Below are 23,709 nucleotides of genomic sequence, written 5' to 3'. Positions count from 1 at the left end.
GCGGTTGGCATCCAGCTTATCGGTGCATTACCGCCCCCTTCTGCTCCGGACAGTGACGCTGATGACGTGTTATTTAGTGCGCCCGAGCTTCGTTTACAGAGACGCACGCTGTATTCAAGCTATTATACATTGTTTGTATTTTGGTATTGCTATATTTTTTAAAATGGTGCGTAGGTGTGCATGTCGCAGATGTCCTAATCGTGTCACTGTTGACGCGATTAGGACATCTGCGACATTAGGATTAGGACAAGACAATGCTGAAAAGTCGTAGTTTTTTGTTATTTTTGGACCAAAATGTATTTTAGATGCTTCAAAATCTTCTAACTAACCCACTGATGTCACATGGACTACTTTGATGATGTTTCTATTACCTTTCTGGACATGGACAGTATACCATACAAAAAATTTCAATGGAGGGACAGAAAGTTCTCGGACTAAATCTGAAATATCTTAAACTGTGTTCCGAAGATGAACGGAGTTCTTACGGGTTTGGAATGACATGAGGGTGAGTCATTAATGACATAATTTTCATTTTTGGGTGAACTAATCCTTTAAGACATGTCTCCTGTAGTGTGAAGTAATGTATAAGCTGTCTCTTTAGTAACATTTAGGTACTGTAGGTAGAGGATGGAATGAAACATATTGTAGTAGTAGCGTTATTGTAGTGTTTGAATAGGTTTTATGGTAGATCAGCATTATGTGATGGAACTGCATTGTTTTCATATGAAAAGGTGGTGTCAAGCACAATGATCATCTTAAGCTAAGTGACAGTGGCAGTTAGATTGTGTTTAGTAAAACAATGCAAGAACAAATGGCCTATTAGTCCACAGCCCCTGACAGATGATGGAAAGCATGTCGTATGTGGGAGGGAAACAACAACCAGGCCAAAAACTAGGGTTGGGAACTGAGAACCAGAAATGATTTTCATGACATTTGCTTCCATTAATGGTTCATATCTGCATTCAACGCTTTACTCACAGAATCCTTCGTGTGGTTCATGAATTATTCACTGAGCTGCAAACTATTGCTGTATTATGTGTACTCAAGGTTCATGAAATTACAGTTTTTTACTTGTCAATAACAAACAGGACAAAAAATATGCTACCAAAAACTAGTGGTCAACCATTAGGTTTTTTTTTAATGGCCAAGTCAAGTCAAGCCACCTTTATTTATATAGCGCTTTTTACAATGCAGATTGTATCAAAGCAGCTTTACATTGATAACTGGTACATAATTTTTGCTGCATAGCAGCTCTTAAAGAATAGTGTCAATGCAGGCAGATCAAAGCACTGTTGAATAAATGTTAAGAATACTGTTGAATATCAAATGTCAAGTCAAATGTCAAGTGTATGATATTGGCCAATTCCAATATCGTAAAGAACAAGGAGGCTGAGTGATGTATAGGATAACATACAATTTAATTTAAAAATAGTACCCCTGCACAACATTACTGCAATACAATTAATATTTATTTTACATAATGGACCCTTTTTGACATTTTCAGGGTTCACAGACGTGGAAGTTGTCATAGTTCAAATAGTGTTAAATGGGAGATGGCAGTAAATATCATTTTTGTATTCTCATTTGCTCCGATAACAAAAGAAAACATCCATGTAGTTTCAATGACTTTCTAAAAGAGGGGAAAAATATTAGAGAGATTGATTTACAGCAGTCAGAAAATAGAAATATGTCAAATGTGCCATCACTTCCTCAGCCATTGTATTAATTAATTAATTATTATTATTATTATTATTATTTTGTAATTTACTGCCAGGGTAATATAACACAAAGTATAGTGTTATAAATATATGTTTAAAAAAATGTTTTTCATTGTTTTAATAATAAAAAAAGAAAAACTTTGCTGATAACTTTGCTGATAAATGTGCAAACACGTTATGGCAGTCTGTAAAAAGGGTCCATATTTGCTAAAATAATTAATAATTATATGAATTATCATAATAATAATGATAATCATAATGATATGTAAAAGTGGATGAAATTGTTTATATAGATGTTTACATTTTTTTTTGGGGGGGGGGGGGGTGTACTCTTAAACTCTTAATACTAATAATAGTCATTAAATGCAAACCATTAAGTTGAAATGGTCAGGGATGGTGATTTTTATAGAAAATCAGTAATCAGTTATTTATTATTGTAATAAATGACAGAACGCAAGTCTGGTCTTGAAGCTTGGTCTTGACTTTTAGTTGGTAATCTCTTATTTATATGTCACTTTGATCCACCCGATTTACGTCGGGGTCTAACTACACAATAATTTTGTCTGTTATGATAGTCACTATGTCAGATTATGCAATTTTTGAAATTCTTGTTGTGTCATGGATAGGATTGGGTATCGTTTGAATTTTAGGGATTCTGTTTCCGATTCCAATTTTGCTTATCGATTCTGATTCTTATCAATTCCTAGTTTCGATTCCAATAAGGTAAAAAAAAAACAACAACAAAAAAACCCCTCTATCATTCACATTTTAAGTCTTTTTGCAAAACATTTCATTGTAGCTGAATACAATGAACACAAATCAACAGGCTAAAGAACACTTTTGCCTTTGGTTTTAACAAAAATACCACAGCAAAAACAACAAGCCTATCTAATATAAATTTCAAGCATTCTTAAAGACAAGTGAACACTCAGTAATTAAATAAGAACAAATAAACAAATAAGCAATAGCACAAATAAATACAACTGAACAAAGATACAAATTAAATAGTGTTTCCTATTCTATAAGGGGGACCTATTATGCAGTGTGTGTAAACAATCAGCCTATAATGGTAAATATCCACCCACGCCTTTTTTTTTATAATCTCTTCCATAAGAGTAGGAGGAAGCCCTGCCCATGACTGGTGATGAACTGCCCTGTTTGCATAGATGCTGTCCGGAGAGAGCCGCAGCAGTCCGCCATTTCTGTTTACTTGCTGTAGCAGCTGGAGATATACAATGTCTGTGCCAAAAAACATTACAAATGTTCTGTTGTTGGATGTACCAACGAACTTAAGAGTCTCCATAGACTCTCTGCATCTGAGCCACTGAGGACACCATTGTTGAATTTCATTTAAGGAGGAAATGTGCTGAAGAATGTAGGTAAAGTGTTGTATATTTGTGCAAATCATTTACGCCAGACTGCGTGGGCCTGCGTGGGTCTGGCAAGGGTCAGTTCAATGCTGGATTTGCACAAAAGTTTAACATGACGATTAGGGGTTTGACGAGATCTCGTGTCACGTCGAGGCGAAAAGCAGTCTCGTGATAGTGTGAAGGTGAAATTAGGAAAGAATATGCCACCGCTACATTTACATTATGCCTCCACTGTCGTTTTGCTTTTTATAGAAATAAAAAAACATTTAATTCAGTCATATAACGGTCGCCACCGCTCCCTATTCACAGAGTACGCGCAATCGCGAAAGTGAAAGTAAACGCGAGCGCGTCTTCAAACGTGATGTCAATACCCCGCATTTTGAAAGCGTCTCCCTGATGCATGCAAATATCTTCCAATATGAAAGCGATCTTAGTCTGGGCTGTGTAGTTGTAAGCATCTCTCAGGTCTGTATCATGCTTAAAGAAAAATTTGGTCTCTATTTGCACTTTGAATATTGATAGAGTGCTTTGATTATAGTTGCACTTATTGATTGCACTTAAGACTAAAAGAAAACTGTTATTTATTTTTATGGTAACACTTTACAATAAAGTTTCATTAGTTAACGTTAGTTAACTTTACATGAACTAGGAAGAACAATACTTCTACACTATTTTAGTTCATGTTAATTTCAACATTTACTAAGACATTGTTAAAATCAAAAGTTGTATTTGTTAACATTACTTAATGCGCTATCATGAACTAACCGTGAATGACTATTTTTATGTTTAACTAACATTAACAAAGATTAATAAATACTGTAGCAAAGATATTGCTCATTGTTGATGTTGGTTAATACATTAATGTATATAAATGAGACCTTATTGTAAAGTTTTACCATTTTTATTTATACTCTTTTTATTTCTATAAACAATTTGTGGAAAGACGTTCAGTTAGGAGGTCAAAAGTTGTAGAAGCTCATAAATCATGTACAGCAAGGTCTGAAGAGACTTGTATGAAATTATACAGGAGAGAAGTCAGTCAGTTGAGTCTGCGGCAAAACGTTTTACAGTTCTTGAATATTGTTGTCTTTTACTGCATATGATAATTCATACTCCGAAAGTAGAACTGAAATGACATTAATTACAAGATGATTAGTTTTTAACATTTCAAATACACCTGCAGATTATTTTTCTAATCATCTTTGAGGATTTCTTAAAAATAGTGTGTAAAAATCTCGTTTCGTTCTTGTGAACTCAATCTCGTGTCTCGTCTCGTGAGCTACCTGTCTCGTCACACCCCTAATGACGATACATACTAGTCGATGAATTGAATCAACTCCACAACAACTACATAAATGTATCCACTAACCATTCAGAAACATGCTGTTGCATTCTAAAAGTTGTAACTTCTTCCTGAGTCTCTCCATCTGTGTCTGACTCCGGTTTGAACAATGTAAGGCTGAGCACCGTCATCATTTTGGCTGCGTGAGATTCTCCAGCTTTGTTGTTGTTGAGTATCTGAAGCGTGAGCTATTTAAGCTCTGCTGACTTTTGAAAAGCGGGCTGGGAGTAGCAGCTCATAAAGGGCCACACACAAAAACGACACATTTTTGCTCACACCCAAATATATTATAAAAAAGGCGTGGGTGTTTTTTTTCCATTATAGGCTGGTTGTTTACACACACTGTGGACACACATCTGTGTTCAAAACAAACAGCAGCAGGTTTATTAGGCTGCTTTCTCAACTGTTCTCAACAAATAAACCACTCAACAAATCTGACTGTTTACAAGGATATTTGACATCATTTTGTGTGTATTTGTCCGCTCAAGTGCAAAAGAGAACTCAGTTCAGTATCATGCATTATGAGAGGTGGCTTTCTGTGTGCGTGCTTTGGATATGTCCGCATTACAGAAAATGGTGCTCCGGTTTTCTCGCGCTTGAATGGTTTAAATCACATTAAAATGCACACAAAGAAATCGATGAGGAATTTAAATTTTTTAACAGATATCCAATTACTGATCCTAAGTATCCAATTCCAGAATTGAAATCAATCAATTTTTAATTCCCAATTTAATTCTTGCTCAGGGACACAATGGTTGTTTTTGAATCGCATCTTTTGTATTCCAGGCCAGAACTTGAACCACTAGGCAACACCACTCAGTAGTGTGGTACAGATGGCCTGGCTGATTCCTTGACATGTATGAGTTTCTCATCTTTTGTTCTGCCCCAGCTGTTCAGGAAGAGCGTCAGAAGAATAAGGAGCGGGATGGAGACTATGAATTCAGCAGTGCAGCCAATGAGGAGATGCCTGTGGAGAAGATCCTGGAGGCTGAGACAGCTGTAGAGCACAGAACAGACCTGCACACTGATGCCACTGGTTCAGTGAGTGCATTTACATGCCACTGATAGCTGTGTATTATGCTATTTGTTTAGAAAGTCTACAGAACAATTAACATTACTAAAGATTAGGGCTGGGCGATATATCGCATGCGATTCTCACGCGAATCGCCTTCGATACTGAACCCGATTTTGCGTGGCTTGTCCGTGAACTACGGCTCTGTCTATTAAAAGGCGCTCCATTTGAAAGCAGGTGATGGCGATTTAGCGGTAATCAGGGAACCGGCTTTACTGACGAAATGCGCGTGAGAATCGCATGCGATATATCGCCCAGCCCTACTAAAGATCCTGACAATTTTCCAGGAGAAAACCACACAGTATCATTCTTTCAATTCTGTCATACAAATATTCCTGTTATCACAGAAGTACTGTATATAAAAGTTTATAGTTCAGATATAAACACTGATGTCTACGGAAGCGATCAGATAATGATTGTATCATTGTATCAAGTGACTGTTAAAATATATTTGTCATTGAATTATTTCTTAAAGAGATTTGTTCAAAAACGCTGATTCATCCAGTAATGAAACAAGTGAAGTCTTTATGAGTGAGTCATTGAATCATCATTCAAACCATTTAAGTAATTCATTCAGATTAAACATTTTAAATAGACTGCAGCAATTAACATTTTGTCAGAACCTCTAAGAAAACAGAATCGTGGCAGAATCGGGAAACCAGTTTGAAGCAAAAAAATTGTGATTCTCTATCCAGAATTGTGCAGCTCTAGTCGATACTACATTGAACAACACTTACCCCTTTTCCACCAAGGCAGTTTGAGTGCTGGTTCGGAGCCAGAGCCTAGAGCCCAGTTCTTTGTCTTTCGACACACAAAGCACCAGCTCCGAACCAGAAAAAGTGGTTCGTAAGTAGCACCAAAACATTGCTGGGCTAGAAATAAGAACCACTTGTGTCAGGGGCTGGGGGCGGGGTTACCGTGACCAACAAGAAACTTGTGACCGCCATTTTTGAAATAGCAGCTAATTGAGCTAATAGCAGCTCGATCGTAATCTCCGTCAATATACAAATTACGGCGAGCCGTGTTTGGATGCCGATGTAGGTTCGCAAAGCCATGAGCATCAACAGTTGTGAAACATCCGCGATTGTTGATAGAAGGCTTGTTCGACATGCATCGGAGCAGCGCGGACCGATTCGGCGGGTGCCGCGGATCCGCGGGAGCGTTTGTAGAGCATACGACTCCTTGTACTTTTGGATTGTTCTCGCGGAGCTTTGATGTCATGCGCCGATCGCTTTGCGAGAAGCCGATGCATCTCAAACGAGCCTAGTGTATTTGTGTTTGGCGCTGCGGTGCTAGCTTTGCTGTGAAATATGAGACGTATACAGTGACTCAAGACCTGGCTCTGTGGTGGCTCTCTAGCCCGTGGAAAGGCAAACAGGTTCTTAGAAGGCTCGTCAGTTGAACCAACTCCGAACTGGCACTAGCATTAGCTCTGAACTAGCACCTGGTTTGTGCTGGTGGAAAGGGGGTAACTGACACTTGATGCATAATCGCATTAGTTTTTTGAACAGTTCTGTTGAATTTATATAATAATTTTAAAATGTTGTACAATGTTTAGTTATTGTAACACATAGCATATACTGTACATATCACACAAACTGAATTAAAGGGTTAGTTCACCCAAAAATGAAAATTCAGTCGTTAATTACTCACCCTCATGTCGTTCCACACCCATAAGACCTTTGTTCATCTTCGGAACACAAATTAATATATTTTTGATAAAATCCGATGGCTCAGTGAGGCCTCCATTGACAGCAAGGTAATTAACATTTTCAAATGTCCAGAAAGGTACTAAACACATATTTAAGTTTATGTGACTACAGTGGTTTAACCTTAAAGGGATAGTTCACCCAAAAATGAAAATTTGATGTTTATCTGCTTACCCCCAGGGCGTCCAAGATGTAGGTGACTTTGTTTCTCAGTAGAACACAAATTATGATTTTTAACTCCAACTGTTACAGTCTGTTAGTCGTATAATGCATGTCAATGGGAACACAATCTATAAGAGTAAAAAAAAACATGCACAGACAAATCCAAATCAAACCCTTTGGCTCGTGACGACACATTGATGTCCTAAGACACGAAACGATCGGTTTGTGTGAGAAACCAAACAGTATTTATATAATTTTTTACCTCTAATACACCACAATGTCCAACTGCTTTGCGCTCAGGTGTGTGTGAGGTGTGTATGCGCTCTGGCGTAGTTTAAAGGATTAGTCCACTTTCAAATAAAGTTTTCCTGATAATTTACTCACCCCCATGTCATCCAAGATGTTCATGTCTTTCTTTCTTCGGTCGAAAAGAAATCAAGGTTTTTGATGAAAACATTCCAGGATTATTCTCCCTATAGTGGACTTCAATGGTCTCTCCAAACGGTTGAAGGTCAATGTTATGTTCTTTAATGTTACGAAGCAACGAGAATACTTTTTGTGCACCAAAAAAGCAAAATAACGACTTTATTCAAGAACATCTAGTGATGGGCGATTTCAAAACACTGCTTCATGAAGCTTTACGAATCTTTTGTTTAGAATCAGTGGTTCAGAGCGTGTGTCAAACTGCCAAAGTCACGTGAGCCATTGAAATTTCGAAGCATTTCGAAGCACTTATAATGTAACGAAATCTTGTTTACTGAAATCACATGACTTTGGCAGTTTAATACATGCTCCGAACCACTGATTCAAAACAAAAGATTTGTAAAGCTTTGAAGCTTCAGGAAGCAGTGTTTTGAAATTGGCCATCACTAGATATTGTTGAATAAAGGTTTTTTTTTTTTTGGCGCACAAAAGTATTCTCATCGCTTTATAATATTAAGGTAGAACCACTGAACTCACATGAACTGTTTTAAATATGTCTTTAGTACCTTTCTGGGCATTTGAAAGTGTTAATTATCTTGCTGTCAATGGAGGCCTCACTGAGCCATAATGATTTTATCAAAAATATCTTAATTTGTGTTCCGAAGATGAACGGAGGTCTTACGGATGTGGAACGACATGAGGGTGATTAATTAAAGACAGAATTTTTGGGTGAACTAACACTTTAACAATCATATAAAGAAAGATTATAATAATAAAATTATATTAAGGTACTGTTCAAAACAAGTGTCTTTTTTTTTTAACATTTGAAGAGTTCATTTGCAAAAACGGATAACTTTTTTTATTAATTCTCACAAATCATGATTTTATTGTCCAAGTAATATCAGTCAAACTGCAGTTGTGTTGCTTTAAGTAATAATAACTCCAAAAAATACAGGTAACTTACAAAATTAAAGTTAATTAAACTTATATATATATATATATATATATATATATATATATATATATATATATATATATATATTAAAAGTTAGTTTTTTAGCAAAAGCAGATAACTCCACATTTCATGTTTCAGAGTTAAACCAAACCAAGTTTTTGCTTTGTAATTGCATTTAAAACACACTCAAACACACGTGTGCACACAAGCGCACACACACACTAACAGATCGGCACACACATACACACACACATGCACGCATGCACACACACACACACACAAACATAAAAGGACAAACAAGGATTCAGCATGTAAGACGTGTATGGTGTGTAAGGACTTGCAGGAGTCAAAATTATAAATCCTCCACTTTTAGTCAGCTTCAAGTGTGCATGTTGTACTAAATGACAGGAAAGCATCCTTACTGCAGATTTAAACGCATCTAGACAGAGTGAGTGTTTCAAGGTGGTTGGAATTATATTATACATCCCAACTCTTTCCGAACCCCAAAAAATAATAAAAATGTCTTCTCATCTCATGCATCCACAACATTCCAAAGAATGATATCATAGTTTTTACTCCATTACATTCTATGAAAACATAGCGTTCCTGGTTATTTCAAATTCAAGAAATCACCGGCCACCCCCTCCGAGATGTGATAACAATGTCCGATTCATGAACGAGTTGATTCATTCCAATGAATTCCTAGTGAATTGGTTCACAAATCACACTGAATGATTCCTTTGTGAATCAGACTATTTCGATTGCATCAGTTCTTGAGTCAACAACTCACTGATTCAATGATCTGGTTAAAATACGCCAAGAACCGGGATATCATCAGAGCTTGAATATGTGCGCGACTGATGCTGCAAAAAGCAAGTTACTAATGCCGAATATTGATTATTATGCCAGTACTGATTATTGTAAATGTAATATTTAGGTCATGACTGTCAGTTATTTGTGAAGTAAATTTGCTGTAAAAGGGCGAGTTGTTAAGGCCATTGAAATGCTTGTCTGAATTTGTTTCACCGTCTGTGCGGCGATTTTAGGTAAAATGACGCAAATTAATATCCATGCATCTTCTCTGCTGCTGTAGCAGTTTCAAATGATATAAAACTTGCAAGCTGGCATAATGTTCATCTTAAAATGTTAACATATTTTGCCCCATGTGATGTCTCTACATTGTATTGTATTTGTAGCCACATATTTAGCTACACATATTTAGTTAAGCATATTTTAGCATATTTTTAATTAAGTGCATTAAAAATCAAGTACTTTTGCACTTTTACTCAAGTAAATGGAAAATGAGTGCTTGCTTAAATATATTGGAGTAATATTTTATCTCTACTTTTAGTCAAGTACTTGATTTGTGTACTTGTGTCCACCACTGCATTTTGACGTCACTACTGGGGAATAACCAGATTTTTTGTAAAGTCTTGCAAACGTGGTTTACTTTCAGCAAGCAATTCATTTGCAAAGTTATGCCAAGCATTGATTGTTTGTCAGCTGTTGCTTGGCAAAATCAGTTTCCTGCTGGGTGAAAAAGCCCTTATTTAAAGCTGTTTAAATGCTGGTATTTCCAGAGCTGGTTTAGTGATTAATATCTTACTCCTAAAATGTTCTGTGTTTGGAGTTGAATATCCCCACAGACAGATTGACAAGAATTAAGCTTTCAGACATTTATCAGTTCACAAATTCTCTTAATGTTGTCCAGAAGTGCCAGAGGCATTTGCTCTAACTCTCTCTACCACTGACTCTGTGACTTCTCTGTTCTCCAGTCCAATGATCCAGTCACTAACATCTGCCAGGCTGCAGACAAACAGCTCTTCACTCTGGTGGAGTGGGCCAAGAGAATCCCTCACTTCTCTGAGCTGCCCCTGGATGACCAAGTCATTCTGCTCAGGGCTGGTACGAGCGTCAGACATTCTCACACTCATTTTGAGTTACAGCTAATATCTTAAATATTCTTATATATATATATGTAAGTACTCAGCATTCTGAAGAGAAATAGAGGACGTTTACACAGGACAGATAGATGGAGTATAGCTAAAGGGAATAGAAACAAGGATTTAATAGTTACGTATATATTTGACACAGTGTCTTAAAAAGCAAGGCTCAAGACACAAGACACTAAAAACAACCAAATGCAATGCACTGACCAAAAAAAGAGAGTGCATGAAAAAAGAGAGTGCTTGGATGAATTATATTAAGGGCATAAAAATGTATAAATGTACATGAAAAGTGTTTTTAAGGGTTAGTTCACCCAAAATGAAATTTCTGTCATTAAGTACTCGCCCTCATGTCGTCCCAAACCCGTAAGATTTTCATTTGTCTCCGGAACACAAATTAAGATATTTTTGATGAAATCCCACATTCAGACATAAACACTAAAGCTCTGCAACGATAATAGCATAGCAGTAAGACAGGGGACAGACGAATTTGTTGAAAAAAGTAGTTATTTTTGTTTTTTTGCGCACAAAAAGTATTCCCGTCACTTCATAATATTAAGGTTTAACCACTGCAGTCACGTCGTCGGTTTTAACGATATCTTTAGTACCTTTCTGGACCCATAGGTGCAATGTTGTTGATGCATATGTGTGGATCAGATACCCTCGGATTTTGGCAAAAATATCTTAATTTGTGTTCCGAAGACAAATGAAGGTCTTATGGGTTTGGGACGACATGAGGGTGAGTTCTTAATGACAGAAATTTCATTTTTGGGTGAACTAACCCTTTAATATATGTGATATTTTTATAACAGGATGGAATGAGCTCTTGATCGCTGCCTTCTCTCATCGCTCCATCAGCGTGAAGGATGAGATTCTGTTGGCCACAGGTCTACATGTGCCCAGAGACAGCACTCACAACTTGGGAGTGGAGGCCTTTTTTGACAGGTCACACTGAACATTTTGTTTACATCTGTTTAATAACGTAATAGTTTTAGAGGCTTAACATGTTCATAATGTCTGTACAGGGAGAGTGCACACAGTGCAGAGGTGGGAGCATTATTCGACAGGTAATGCCTAACATCTGCTTCACTTCACCTAAATGTCTGTGTACTTCTGCTTTCGGGGGATTTAGACCTCATTTTATGGCTGTTATTCTCATTTTTTACACATCTGCAGGGTGCTGACTGAGTTAGTCTGTAAGATGCGTGATATGCAAATGGACAAAACTGAACTTGGCTGTCTGCGTGCCATAGTTCTGTTTAACCCAGGTATGCATTTTGTTTTGTAGAAATTATTTAAAAGTCAAAATGTCAGTAACAGGTAAATGGATGATATATTTCTGAATTATTTTAAAGGGTTAATATACCCAAAAATAAAATTATGTCATTTATTACTCACCCTCATGTCGTTCTACACCGTAAGACCTTTGTTCATCTTCAGAACACAAATTAAGATATTTTTGATGAAATCCGATGGCTCAGTGAGGCCTCTATTGCCGGCAATGTCACCTAAATTCTCAAGATCCAGAAAGGTACTCAAAACATATTTAAAACAGTTCATGTGAGTACGGTGGTTTTTGTGCAAAATTATGCAAAAAGACAACAAAATATCGCCTTTTCAACAATATCTAGTGATGGCCGATTTCAAAACACTGTTTCGAATCAGTTGTTTGGAGAACAAACGTCACGTGATTTCAGCAGTTTGATATGCGAATCACTGATTTGAAACAAAAGATTCGTAAAGCTTCGAAGCAGTGTTTTGAAATCGGCCACCACTAGATATTGATAAAGTCGTTATTTTGTTTTTTTTTGGACGCTCAAAATATTCTCGTCACTTTATAATATTAAGGTAGAACCACTGTACTCGCATGAACTGTTTTAAATATGTTTTGAGTACCTTTCTGGATCTTGAGAGGTTCGGTGACATTGCTGGCAATAGAGTAGTGTTGCACAATATACCGGTACTAGAAAGGTATCGCGATACCCTGCTTTTAAAAATGGTCCGGTTCTTCATTTTATAAGTACCGGTACTTTGAGTGCCAGCTGTATTTCCTAATGTGCGACAGCAGGGGCAGTGTGTGTGCAGCGCGCTGCATCACATTGAGTGCGCGTTTATTCCTCTCAACTGCGCAACGGCTTTTATGGTGATGAAACGAGAGGTATGGTTGCAAATACTGGTGCTCTTACAGACCGTCCACAAATTGTTGAGAAAGCAGATGCACAAAGCGAAATATGGCATTATTCTGCTTACATTGCCGACTGTCAGAGCAAGCCTACAGACACCACAAAGCCCGTCTGCAAAAGATGTTACAAAATAACGCAAGCGAAGGGAGTCAAAAGCATCTTGCCGACAAACATCCCGATTTGTACAAAGAATTTAAAGAGCGACAGGTTAGTGAATGTGATACATTAAATGATACATTAAATGAGTGTTATTTATTTATTTTACTCGTGCAAGCAGACCTCCGAAAAGAGGTATTATTGAGTCTAAGTTTAATAAGTGATATCGTCTCGGTTACAAAGGTAACCCTCGTTCCCTGAAGGAGGGAACGGAGACGTACGTCGGACAGACCGACGAATAGGAATAGGAATCTCGCCAGAGAGGCCAATCTACTTCGAGTGTAACTAAAACGAGCCAATGCACATTGGCATGCAATCATATGCATCAGCTGCTCGCCTCGCAGCGCGGGTATATAATGAGCAGCAGGTGCGTTGCATCTTCAGGTTTTCGCTGAGGAGCCGAACCGGATAGGCAGCAGCATCAGCGGGGTACAGCGACTGTGGCGACGGGACGTACGTCTCCGTTCCCTCCTTCAGGGAACGAGGGTTACCTTTGTAACCGAGACGTTCCCATTCAGTCGGTCACGTTCGACGTACGTCGGACAGACCGACGAATAGGAATCCCTACCAAAGCGCCACAGGAGCTGCCCCCTTCCAGCGCTCTGTAGTAAGCCACCTGAACCCCCTTGCCTGAGGATGGTGGGACAGGGCTAACACAGAGAGAGTCGATCACTGCTGTTCCCCAAAACCCATTCAGTGAGACTTTTGGATAACGCTGGGAAAGCGTACCCTTTCGCTGGGAAAGGAACGCTGCGGAAGCCACATCCTTCCCCGAAGGAGTTATGTGGAGAAGTACATATGGACTAACCCTGTAGGGCTGTGCTACATATGGAAGAGCTGGGGTGACTCCAACCCGATGAAGGGTAGGTTCTCCCAGAGGGAAAGACACGGTTTTCGTTTAGGAGCAACCGTGGAACCAACCATATGGGATCCCCGTAGGGTCACACATATGGAACCCAGCCTAAACCCGGTTCTCAAGGATACAACGGAGTATAGGCCTGGCGCCAGACGCTCCGCCACGTCGGCTGCCGAAGGGATATCGGAGGACTCGACAGGGTCTGCCTTGTAGGGACTCTCTGGAGAAAAGAAGCGCATGTAGCGCAGCAAGCCGACACTAAGCCGGGGCCTCTCCGTGCCTCTGACCTGTGGCGAGAACACGGGAGGAGACCGGCTGGACACGAAGGCTATAGTATCTAGCGAACGTGTAGGTGTCGCCCAGCCCGCAGCTCTACAAATGTCTGTCAGTGAGGCGCCACGAGCCAGCGCCCAGGAGGATGCGACACCTCTCGTGGAGTGAGCATGCAACCTGAGCGGGCAGGGCACGCCCTGAGCTTGGTAAGCCAGGGCGATGGCATCCACTATCCAGTGGGCCATCCTCTGCTTGGAGACAGCCTTTCCCTTCTGCTGGCCTCCATAACAGACAAAGAGCTGGTCTGAGGTCCTGAGGCTTTGGTTCTGTCTATGTACTGTCGCAAAGCGCAAACTGGACAGAGCAAAGCCAGGGCTGGGTCTGCCTCCTCCGAGGGCAGCGCTTGCAGGCTCACCACCTGGTCCCTGAAGGGAATGGTAGGAACCTTGGGCACATAGCCAGGCCAGGGTCTTAGTACCACGTGGCTATCACCCGGCCCGAACTCCAGGCGCGATACGTCGACCGAAAATGACTGCAGGTCCCCTACCCTCTTGATGGAGGCCAATGCAACCAGCAGCAAAGTCTTCATAGACAGAATCTTTAAGTCTGCCGATTGCAAAGGCTCAAAGGGAGCAATCTGAAGTGCTCTTAGCACCAGAGTGAGGTCCCAAGAGGGTATGGAGGGGGACGAGGAGGATTTAACCGTCTCGCCCCCCTAAGGAACCTGACGACCAGGTCGTGCTGACCAACAGATTTGCCATCTATGTGGTCGTGGTAAGCGGAGATAGCAGCAGTATGGACTTTGAGGGTGGAGGGGGACAGCCTACGCTCCAACCCTTGCTGCAAGAAGGAAAGCACGACTCCGATCGAGCATCCTCGGGGGTCTTCTCGGCGAGAAGAGCACCACTCGACGAACAGGTTCCACTTCGAGGCGTAAGCACGTCTCGTAGACAGTGCAAGTGCCGAAGTGATGGTGTTAAGTACCTCAGGGGGTAAGTCACCTAGAACCTCCGCGTCCCGTCCAGGGACCAGACATGGAGTTTCCAGAGGTCTGGATGCGGGTGCCAAAGAGTGCCCCGTCTCTAAGAAGGTCCTTCCTCAGAGGAATGGGCCAGGGAGGGCTGTCGCAAGGAGTGAAAGTTCTGGGAACCAGGTCTGGTCGGGCCAATAGGGCGCAACTAAGAGGACCTGCTCCTCGTCCTCCCTGACTTTGCACAGGGTCTGTGCAAGTAGGCTCACTGGGGGAAACGCATATTTGCGAAGGCCCCGGGGCCAGCTGAGTGCCAGTGCGTCTGTCCCGAGTGTTCCCTCGGACAGGGGGTAAAACAACTGGCAGTGGGAGGTTTCCGGTGAGGCAAACAGGTCTACCTGAGCCTCTCCAAACTCTCTCCAGATCAGCTGGACCACCTGGGGGTGGAGTCGCCACTCTCCTGGCAGCTCAGCTCGTGATAGCTCGTCGGCCACATGGCTGAGCACACCAGGGACAAGAATGGCATGAAGCGACCTCAGACGCTTCTGACTCCAGAGGAGGAGATGGCGGGCGAGTTGCGACATGCGACGGGAGCGTAGACCACCTTGATGGTTGATGTACGCAACGGTCGCAGTGTTGTCCGTACGGACCAGTACATGCTTGCCCCGTAGCGGCCCTTTGAGGCGGCTCAGAGCAAGACGTACTGCTAGCAACTCAAGGCAATTGATGTGCCAATGCAGATGGGGTCCCGTCCAAACCCCTGACACTGCATGCCCGTTGTACGTGGCACCCCAGCCGGTGGCAGGAGCATCTGTGAATACCACAGCATGCCGGGACACTTGTTCTAGGGGCACTCCTGCCCGGAGAACAAAGGGTCCGACCACGGACTGAAGGCTTGGCGGCACTCCTGAGTGATTAGCACCCGGAACGTGCCGCGTTGCCACGCCCATCTCGGGACTCGGCCGTGAAGCCAGTGTTGAAGCAGTCTCATATGAAGCAGACCAAGCTGGGTTACTGCCGCCGCGGCCGCCATATGCCCCAGGAGCCTCTGAAAGAATTTCAGTGGGACCGCTGTCCTGCCATTGAACGTATTCAGGCAGTTCAACACCGACTGAGCACGTTCCTCTGTGAGGCGTGCTATCTGTTCGACCGAATCCAGCTCCATACCGAGAAAAGAGATCCTCTGCACGGGAGAGTTTGCTCTTTTCCCAGTTGACCTGAAGACCCAACTGGCTGAGGTGTCTGAGCACCAAATCCTTGTGTTCGCACAACTAACCCCGGGACTGTGCTAGAATGAGCCAGTCGAGGTAGTTGAGAATGCGAACACCCTGTTCTCTCATGGGAACAAGGGCTCCCCCTACGACTTTCGTAAAGACGCGGGGAGACAGGGCCAGCCCGAAGGGTAGGACTCTGTACTGATATGCTCGACCTTCGAACGCAAAGCGCAGGAATGGCCTGTGTTGCGGAAGAAATGAGACATGGAAGTACGCGTCCTTCAGGTCGATCGCTGCAAACCAATCTCGGGGACGGATGCACTCAAAAATGCGCTTCTGCGTCAGCATTTTGAACGGTAGCTTGTACAGGCTCCGATTCAAAACTCGCAGGTCCAAGATCGGTCATAACCCACTGCTCTTTTTGGGTACAATGAAGTAGGGACTGTAGAACCCTGACCTCATATCGGCTGGAGGGGCCGGCTCCATCGCGTCCTCTGCCAGTAGGACTGCGATCTCCGCACGCAAGACAGGGGCAACGACATCTTTCACTGTAGTGAAGAGGACGTCCCTGAACTTGGGGGGGATGCCGGGCGAACTGAATCGCATAGCCGAGCCTGATGGTCCGAATGAGCCAGCGAGACGGACTGGGGAGCGCTAACCGGGCTCGCAGAGACCGTACAAGCGGGACCAAAGAGACCACCGGCGTACCCGCAGCAGGGCAGCGAGGTGGAACACAGGGACGCGGCTCGGGGGCTCTCTTTGTGAGGCGGCCCGAAGCGGCGTCACAGTGTGCTAGGCAACACTTACCTGGTTCCACGGATGGACAGAGGGAGCAGTCGAGGCTTTGGCTGCCCGCTGCTCGCTGCTGTCCGCTGGCGACAGAAGAGGGGGATGAGAGTGGTGAGGTTTTTCTCCTCCCACTGCTCTCCAAACCCTCTTCAGACCTGGAAATGGAGGAACTGCTCTTTTAATTTTGGGTACCACTGCCTCTTGGGTCAGTGGCGGAACAGAAACAAACCCAATAAAAGGATTTACCACCCGGCCCTCCTCCAGGGGTGGAAGAGCAGCCCCACCCATTTCTGGGTCGCCCGTCTCAGGGGTGATTCTCACCAACCACTTAACAGCTGCAGAGACGGGAGGCGTCATCTCCCCGCAATGGACACAGCAGAGCCTGCTGGGCCAGAGTTTCTTGCAGGGGACGACACCCTTGGCGACGAGCAGACCGAGGGGCGGCCCAAGAAGAACTCAATGGTTTGTCATGGGAAGCTCCCCGATCCGCTACTAACTGAGGAGAACCGCTGGGCTCAGTCCTCGACAGTGTCACCGAAAAGGCCACCTCGTAAGATGGGAGCATTGAGAAAGCATTTAGCTTGACAACCTCTCGCACCTCACAAGGTAAGCCAGGGGGCACTTCTGGACCACTGAGGTGGACATCGTCTGGCTGAGGGCCTGCGCCGTGACTTTGATCACGGTTAGTCAACAAGCGCAGCTCAACCCCAGCACAGAACTACCCTCATGCAAAAAGAGTGCCTTGGCCTCACATGCAGGGTGGGTGTGGTCTGTGTACAGCCACCCCAACCAAGAGGGTAGTGAGAGAGGAAAAACTTATGCAGATTTTGGCACTCTTGGCATTCCATATTTATGGCACCAACATACCCCCATACTGCCAAGTTTTCCATGCACATCTGGAAGACCCAGGAAAGCATGGCTGTAAACTCCGAATCTGAGTCAGCATAAGCACACACCATTACAGTGGGCAGCGTCACCCTCATTTCCAGAGCATAACAGCACTCTCTCCGATGCTGCAATCGACGTCTGTCCCTCAGCTGGAGCTCTGAATGAAATGCTAGGTTCCCCTATGAGTAGGACCAGCAATCCAATCCAGAAACTGCACAGCTTGCAATGCGCTAGAGAGGGAGGGGCCCTAGGGGGTTGGTTCCCCGAAGGAACCCCTCAACCTCATGTCACCCAAGCCATATCAGCAAAGTAGACCTCTTCTGGTGCACCAGAGAGGGCGCTACAATGGAGATTATGCAAGGGAACCGCGCATCTAGAGCGCAGAGCGAGCGCTGGGTTGCCGTGACAACCCGCGCTGCAGCTCGACGGCACACGACACGCAGAGGAGCGAGAGGTTTGCTCTCGCTGATCTCCACGGTCTTCCCAGAGTGTCGGGCAGACCCGCGGCTGTGCTTTTACACACAAGCGGCAGCTGGCCAACAACAGAGGGGACTCAAGCTTCCCGGAGAAAGAAGAGTCACGACCGGCGTGTCGACGTGATCATGTTCTCATATGAAAACATGAAACACCCACGAACATCATTTCAACACGCGCCCAGACATGTGAAACAGTGATCGTGGCCGTCAGTGAGGACAGGAACGACCGCATCCAGAAACACAAGTAGGATGTCATCTTTAAAAAGACGCGAATCTACTTGTGTAAGCTCTTTCAGGGACTTTACTCTTTTAAAAGTGCTGAAGCACGCAGGGGAACGGCCGCCGCAACACAGACAGGGATTGTGTGCAGCCTGTCGTGCGCTCTCTCTCTCTCTTTGAAGGCGCTCACTCTTACCAGCCGTAAAAACGGCTTTTCAGCGCTCAAAAGCGCACCGTACCGGCCGTGAGAACAGCCTTCCGACGCTGTCAAAACAGCTATTTGCTCAAAAACGGCAAACGAAACAAAAACAGAAAAAGAGAGGACTTCAACCCCGCTGCTGTGCTGTTCGCCTGCACTCGGAAAAAAAGAGAAGTTCAACCAAAAAGCTTGACTCGTCTTCTAGCAGACACTCGCTTGCAGAGAACAGGAACAAACACCGTTCGGCTCCGAAGCGAAAAGCTGAAGATGCAACGCACCTGCTGCTCATTATATACCCGCGCTGCGAGGCGAGCAGCTGATGCATATGATTGCATGCCAATGTGCATTGGCTCGTTTTAGTTACACTCGAAGTAGATTGGCCTCTCTGGCGAGATTCCTATTCCTATTCGTCGGTCTGTCCGACGTACATCGAACGTGACCGACTGAATGGGAACTAGTTAAATTAATTTAAAAATACATAAATATGTGAAGGGTATATACAGTTATATTAAACCAATTTATGCTTTAATAACATTGCTTTTAAGTATTTACAGTAATCTAATTTTTACAGTAATCTTACTGTCAAAAACACATACACACATATATATATATATATATATATATATATATATATATATATATATATATATATATATATATATATATATATATATATATATATAAATAATATTAAAAAAAGCATAACGACAAATAATTTACAATTTTATTGAACATGAAAATAATAAACATTAAAAATTATATTAACTCTAACAACTTCATTGCAATGAAGCTCAAATCCAGAATTATCAGCCTGCACACTGGTGAAGAAAGAAGTTCTGTCATGTGTTATTTATTTACTTTTCCTGCTGTTTTAGGTTTTTGCCGTTGTATTAAGTATCGGTATCATGATATTTAAGTTAGGTATCGTATCGAAGTCAAAATTTTGGTATCGTGACAACACTACAATAGAGACCTCACTGAGCATATCGGATTTCATCAAAAATATCTTAATTTGTGTTTCAAAAGATGAATGAAGGACTTACGGGTGTAGAACATGAGGGTGAGGAATAAATAACATTTTAATTTTTGGGTGAACTAACCCTTTAATTCTTTAATTTTGTTGCTTTTTGTTCAATAATTGATTGATTGTATTTTTTTAAAGGGATGGTTCATAGTCATCAATTAGTCACACTCATGCTGTTCCAATCTGTTGTGGAACATAAAAGAAGATATTTTTTTTAAAAGAAAAGAATCACCACACTTAGAGGATGTTCACTTAGATTTTTTACTTTATAGCAAATAAACAAATCACAGATATGACACAAAAAAGATTTTGTTCAATAGCTTAACATTCTGGATTCAGGAAACATACCTCAAACAAATCCACTTTTGTTATTATTATTAATGGAATGTCTTTTTCCAGAGCAAGTAGAGGAAAAAAGTATGGAATCGCTCAATGTTGAGGAAAAAAATATGGAATCATCTGTTAATTTCCATTTTAAACAAATACTGGGACAAGTCTAAAAATGCTAATTAGTCAGTAGTTAAAAGGGAGTGCTTACACCTTAATGGGTTGTTTGACTTGGCTAATTGAAATTAAATATGGCCCCAAGAAGACAGTTCTCAGTTGAAACAATGGAAAGGATTATAAAACTCCTTCAACAAGGAATTTCAATACGGAGTATGGCCAAAGAAGCTGATAGCTCCCAGTCAGCTGTGTCTAAAATTTGGTGCAAGTGTAAACTAAATGGGAAGGTTATAAAGCAAGACATACGGGCAGACCAAGGAAGGCATCAGAGCGTCAAGATAGAAATCTCAAAGCAATATGCCTTTACAATAGAAAACACACAACAAAACAAAAGAAAAACAGACAGAATCAGGAGCCAATTTTTGGGACAGAACTGTTAAAAAACAGCTTGAACTTGCATATAGAGCTTACTGAGCTTACACATAGAAAAGCCAAATGAAAATGAGTACTAACACTTTAACAAAAGAAAACAAGCTTACAGTGGGCTAAAGAGAAGCAATCATGGATTCTGGATGATTGGATGAAAGTGTTATTCAGTGAAGAATCGTGAATCTGCATTAGCCAAGGAGATTATGCTGGAACGTTTGTCAGGTGCCGTTCTAATGAAACATATAAAGATGACTGCTTGATCAAGAATCAAATTTCTCAACTCATTTATGATATGGGGGTGCATGTCAGATAAAGGACCAAGGGAGATGACAATCATTACCTCAGCAGTAAATGCACTGGTGTAGGGCTGGGCGATATATCGCATGCGATTCTCACGCGCATTTCGTCAGTAAAGCCGGTTCCCTGATTACCGCTAAATCGCCATCACCTGCTTTCAAACGAAGCGCCATTTAACAGACAGAGCCGTAGTTCACTGATAAGCCACGCAAATATCGCGTTCATTATCGAAGGCGATTCATCTGCGATATGAACGTGATATTGCGTGGCTTATCAGTGAACTACGGCTCTGTCTGTTAAATGGCGCTCCGTTTGAAAGCAGGTGATGGCGATTTAGCGGTAATCAGGGAACCGGCTTTACTGACGAAATGCGCGTGAGAATCGCATGCGATATATCGCCCAGCCCTACACTGGTGTACATTGAAATTGTGGACACTTTTCTCATTCCATCGATAGAAAATAGGTTTGGTGATGATGAAATAATTTTCCAGGATGATGATGCATCTTGCCACAGAGCAAAGAGTGTTAAAGCGTTTCTTCAGGAAAGGCATATCAACTCAAAGACATGGCCAGCAAACAGTCCAGATCTCAATCCAATAGAAAATTTATGGTGGAAATTATAAACACTGGTCCATGACAAGAAAGTTGAAACCAGCTTGGTGAGGAATATTGTTTTTCATTAATGAAGTCCATGCCTCAAAGAATTTAGGCTGTCAAAAGCCAGAGGAGAAGCAACAATTGTTTTTTTGTTTTTTTTTTGTTGATGATTCCATATTTTTTTCCTCAACATTGAGTGATTCCATACTTTTTTCCTCTGTTTGCTCTGGAAAAAGACATGCCATTAAAAAAAAAAAAAAAAATGTAAGTGGATTTGTTTGAGGTTTGTTTCCTGAAGCCAGAATGTTAAGCTATTGAACAAAATCTTTGTTGTGTCATATCTGTGATTTGTTTGTTTGCTATAAAGTACAAAAATCTGGGTGAACATCCTCTAAGTGTGGTGATTCCATAATTTTTGCCAGGGGTTGTACAAAGTTAAACCAGCGAGAGGGAGATGAATGAAATAAATCGCTAAAGACGTATATCAGAAGCTGTCATTTAGTCTTTATTTACAAACTTGGACACCACACGCGGCTATTGACTTACCACAAACAGGTAATAGAACTTACTTGCGGCATTTTTCATTCGTTAAAGTCCACTTTCTAATAAAAAATTCCTGATAATTTACTCACCCCCATGTCATCCAAAATGTCCGTGTCCTTATAGTGGACTTCAGTGTGCCCCAAACGGTTGAAGGTCAAAATTAGTTTCAGTGCAGCTTCAAGGGGCTTTAACGATCCTAGACGAGGAATATGGGTCCTATCTAGCGAAACGATCGGTCATTTTCTTAAAAAAATGAAAATGCATATGCCTTATAGACACAAATGATCGCATCACAAGTGCTTCCTCCAGATCGCGATTCCGTATTCTTCAAAAAGCTTACGCTTAATGTCCTACACCTTCCCTATTCAACAAGAATACGGAATTGCGGTCTGGCGGAAGCACTTGTGATGCGATCATTGGTGTCTATATAAAGCATACACATTTTTTTTTTTTTTTTTAAGAAAATGGCCGATGGTATCTCTAGATGAGACCCTTATTCCTCTTCTGGTATCGTTTAAAGCCCTTTGAAGCTGCACTGAAACTAATTTTGACCTTCAACTGTTTGTGGCCAATTGAAGTCCACTATAAAGAGAATAATCCTGGAATGTTTTCATCAAAAGAAAGGAGGACATGGACACCTTGGATGACATGGGGGTGAGTAAATTATCAGGAAATTTTCATTCAGAAGTGAACTAATCCTTTAAGGTCTCGCCGTTTTTTTTTTTTTTTTTTTTATATGAACAATTACATTTTGGCCTAAAAGTGTGTTGTATCGCAAGCGTTACTGAACATGTACTGAGTAAAATATTACTGAAAATTGATTGGTAATGTCTTACACTACTGCGTTACAGCAAAAAGTAATATGTTTCTGTAATGCATTACTTTTGTAACGCTTTACTCCCAACACTGGTAGTCAGTGAACAAGAAACTGGGTTAAGAGAATATATTTTAACATACCAAATCTTACACATCACCTTTAAGCAAAACTTGATTGGCACATCTAGATTTTGGCCATTTACCCTGAATTCACTGTGCTTGTAAACTACTTCATTGACATTAAAACTGGTGAACACCCCCAAAGTTTATAATTTTTTTCCCAATATTTCTTAGATGCCAAAGGTCTGACTAGCAGCAGTGAGGTGGAGCTTCTCAGAGAGAAAGTGTACGCATCCCTGGAGGCCTATTGCAAGCAGAAGTATCCTGATCAGCAGGGGAGGTGAGTGTTCTGTACTGACATAGGGGGCAAATTCACCATAAGCCTATGCAGAGTTTTATTCTCCAAACACCTCCAATCCAGTTTAAGCAGGTGCTGAGGCACAAAAAAATCACATTTATATTGTGCATGCAAATAAATGATGCTATTGGGCACAATTTCTTTGTCTTTGTCCACCTTTTCGCTGACCCTCAGAATTAAACGTGTGTTGTGCCTTTTAAACTACTACATGTAAATGAACT

General features: G+C 41.8%; 1 protein-coding gene across 4 annotated transcripts in view; it reads left to right on the top strand.

Annotated features, from left to right (window-relative positions):
- rxrbb (retinoid x receptor, beta b) overlaps positions 1 to 23,709 on the top strand; it is a 36,111-nt gene that overhangs the window by 10,960 nt on the left and 1,442 nt on the right. For all 4 annotated transcript variants that reach the window (XM_048152280.1, XM_048152277.1, XM_048152278.1 and 1 more), the window contains 6 exons: positions 5,320 to 5,471; positions 10,527 to 10,656; positions 11,510 to 11,642; positions 11,723 to 11,764; positions 11,874 to 11,965; positions 23,365 to 23,470. In XM_048152280.1, coding sequence (XP_048008237.1) covers positions 5,320 to 5,471; positions 10,527 to 10,656; positions 11,510 to 11,642; positions 11,723 to 11,764; positions 11,874 to 11,965; positions 23,365 to 23,470 — 655 coding nt within the window. The remainder of the gene's footprint in view (positions 1 to 5,319; positions 5,472 to 10,526; positions 10,657 to 11,509; positions 11,643 to 11,722; positions 11,765 to 11,873; positions 11,966 to 23,364; positions 23,471 to 23,709) is intronic.

This window comes from Megalobrama amblycephala, linkage group LG13 (genome assembly GCF_018812025.1).
Source record: "Megalobrama amblycephala isolate DHTTF-2021 linkage group LG13, ASM1881202v1, whole genome shotgun sequence".
NCBI classification, from domain to species: Eukaryota; Metazoa; Chordata; class Actinopteri; order Cypriniformes; family Xenocyprididae; genus Megalobrama; species Megalobrama amblycephala.
Note: the sequence above shows the minus strand (reverse complement) of the source record. Positions and strands in the feature narration are given on the sequence as shown.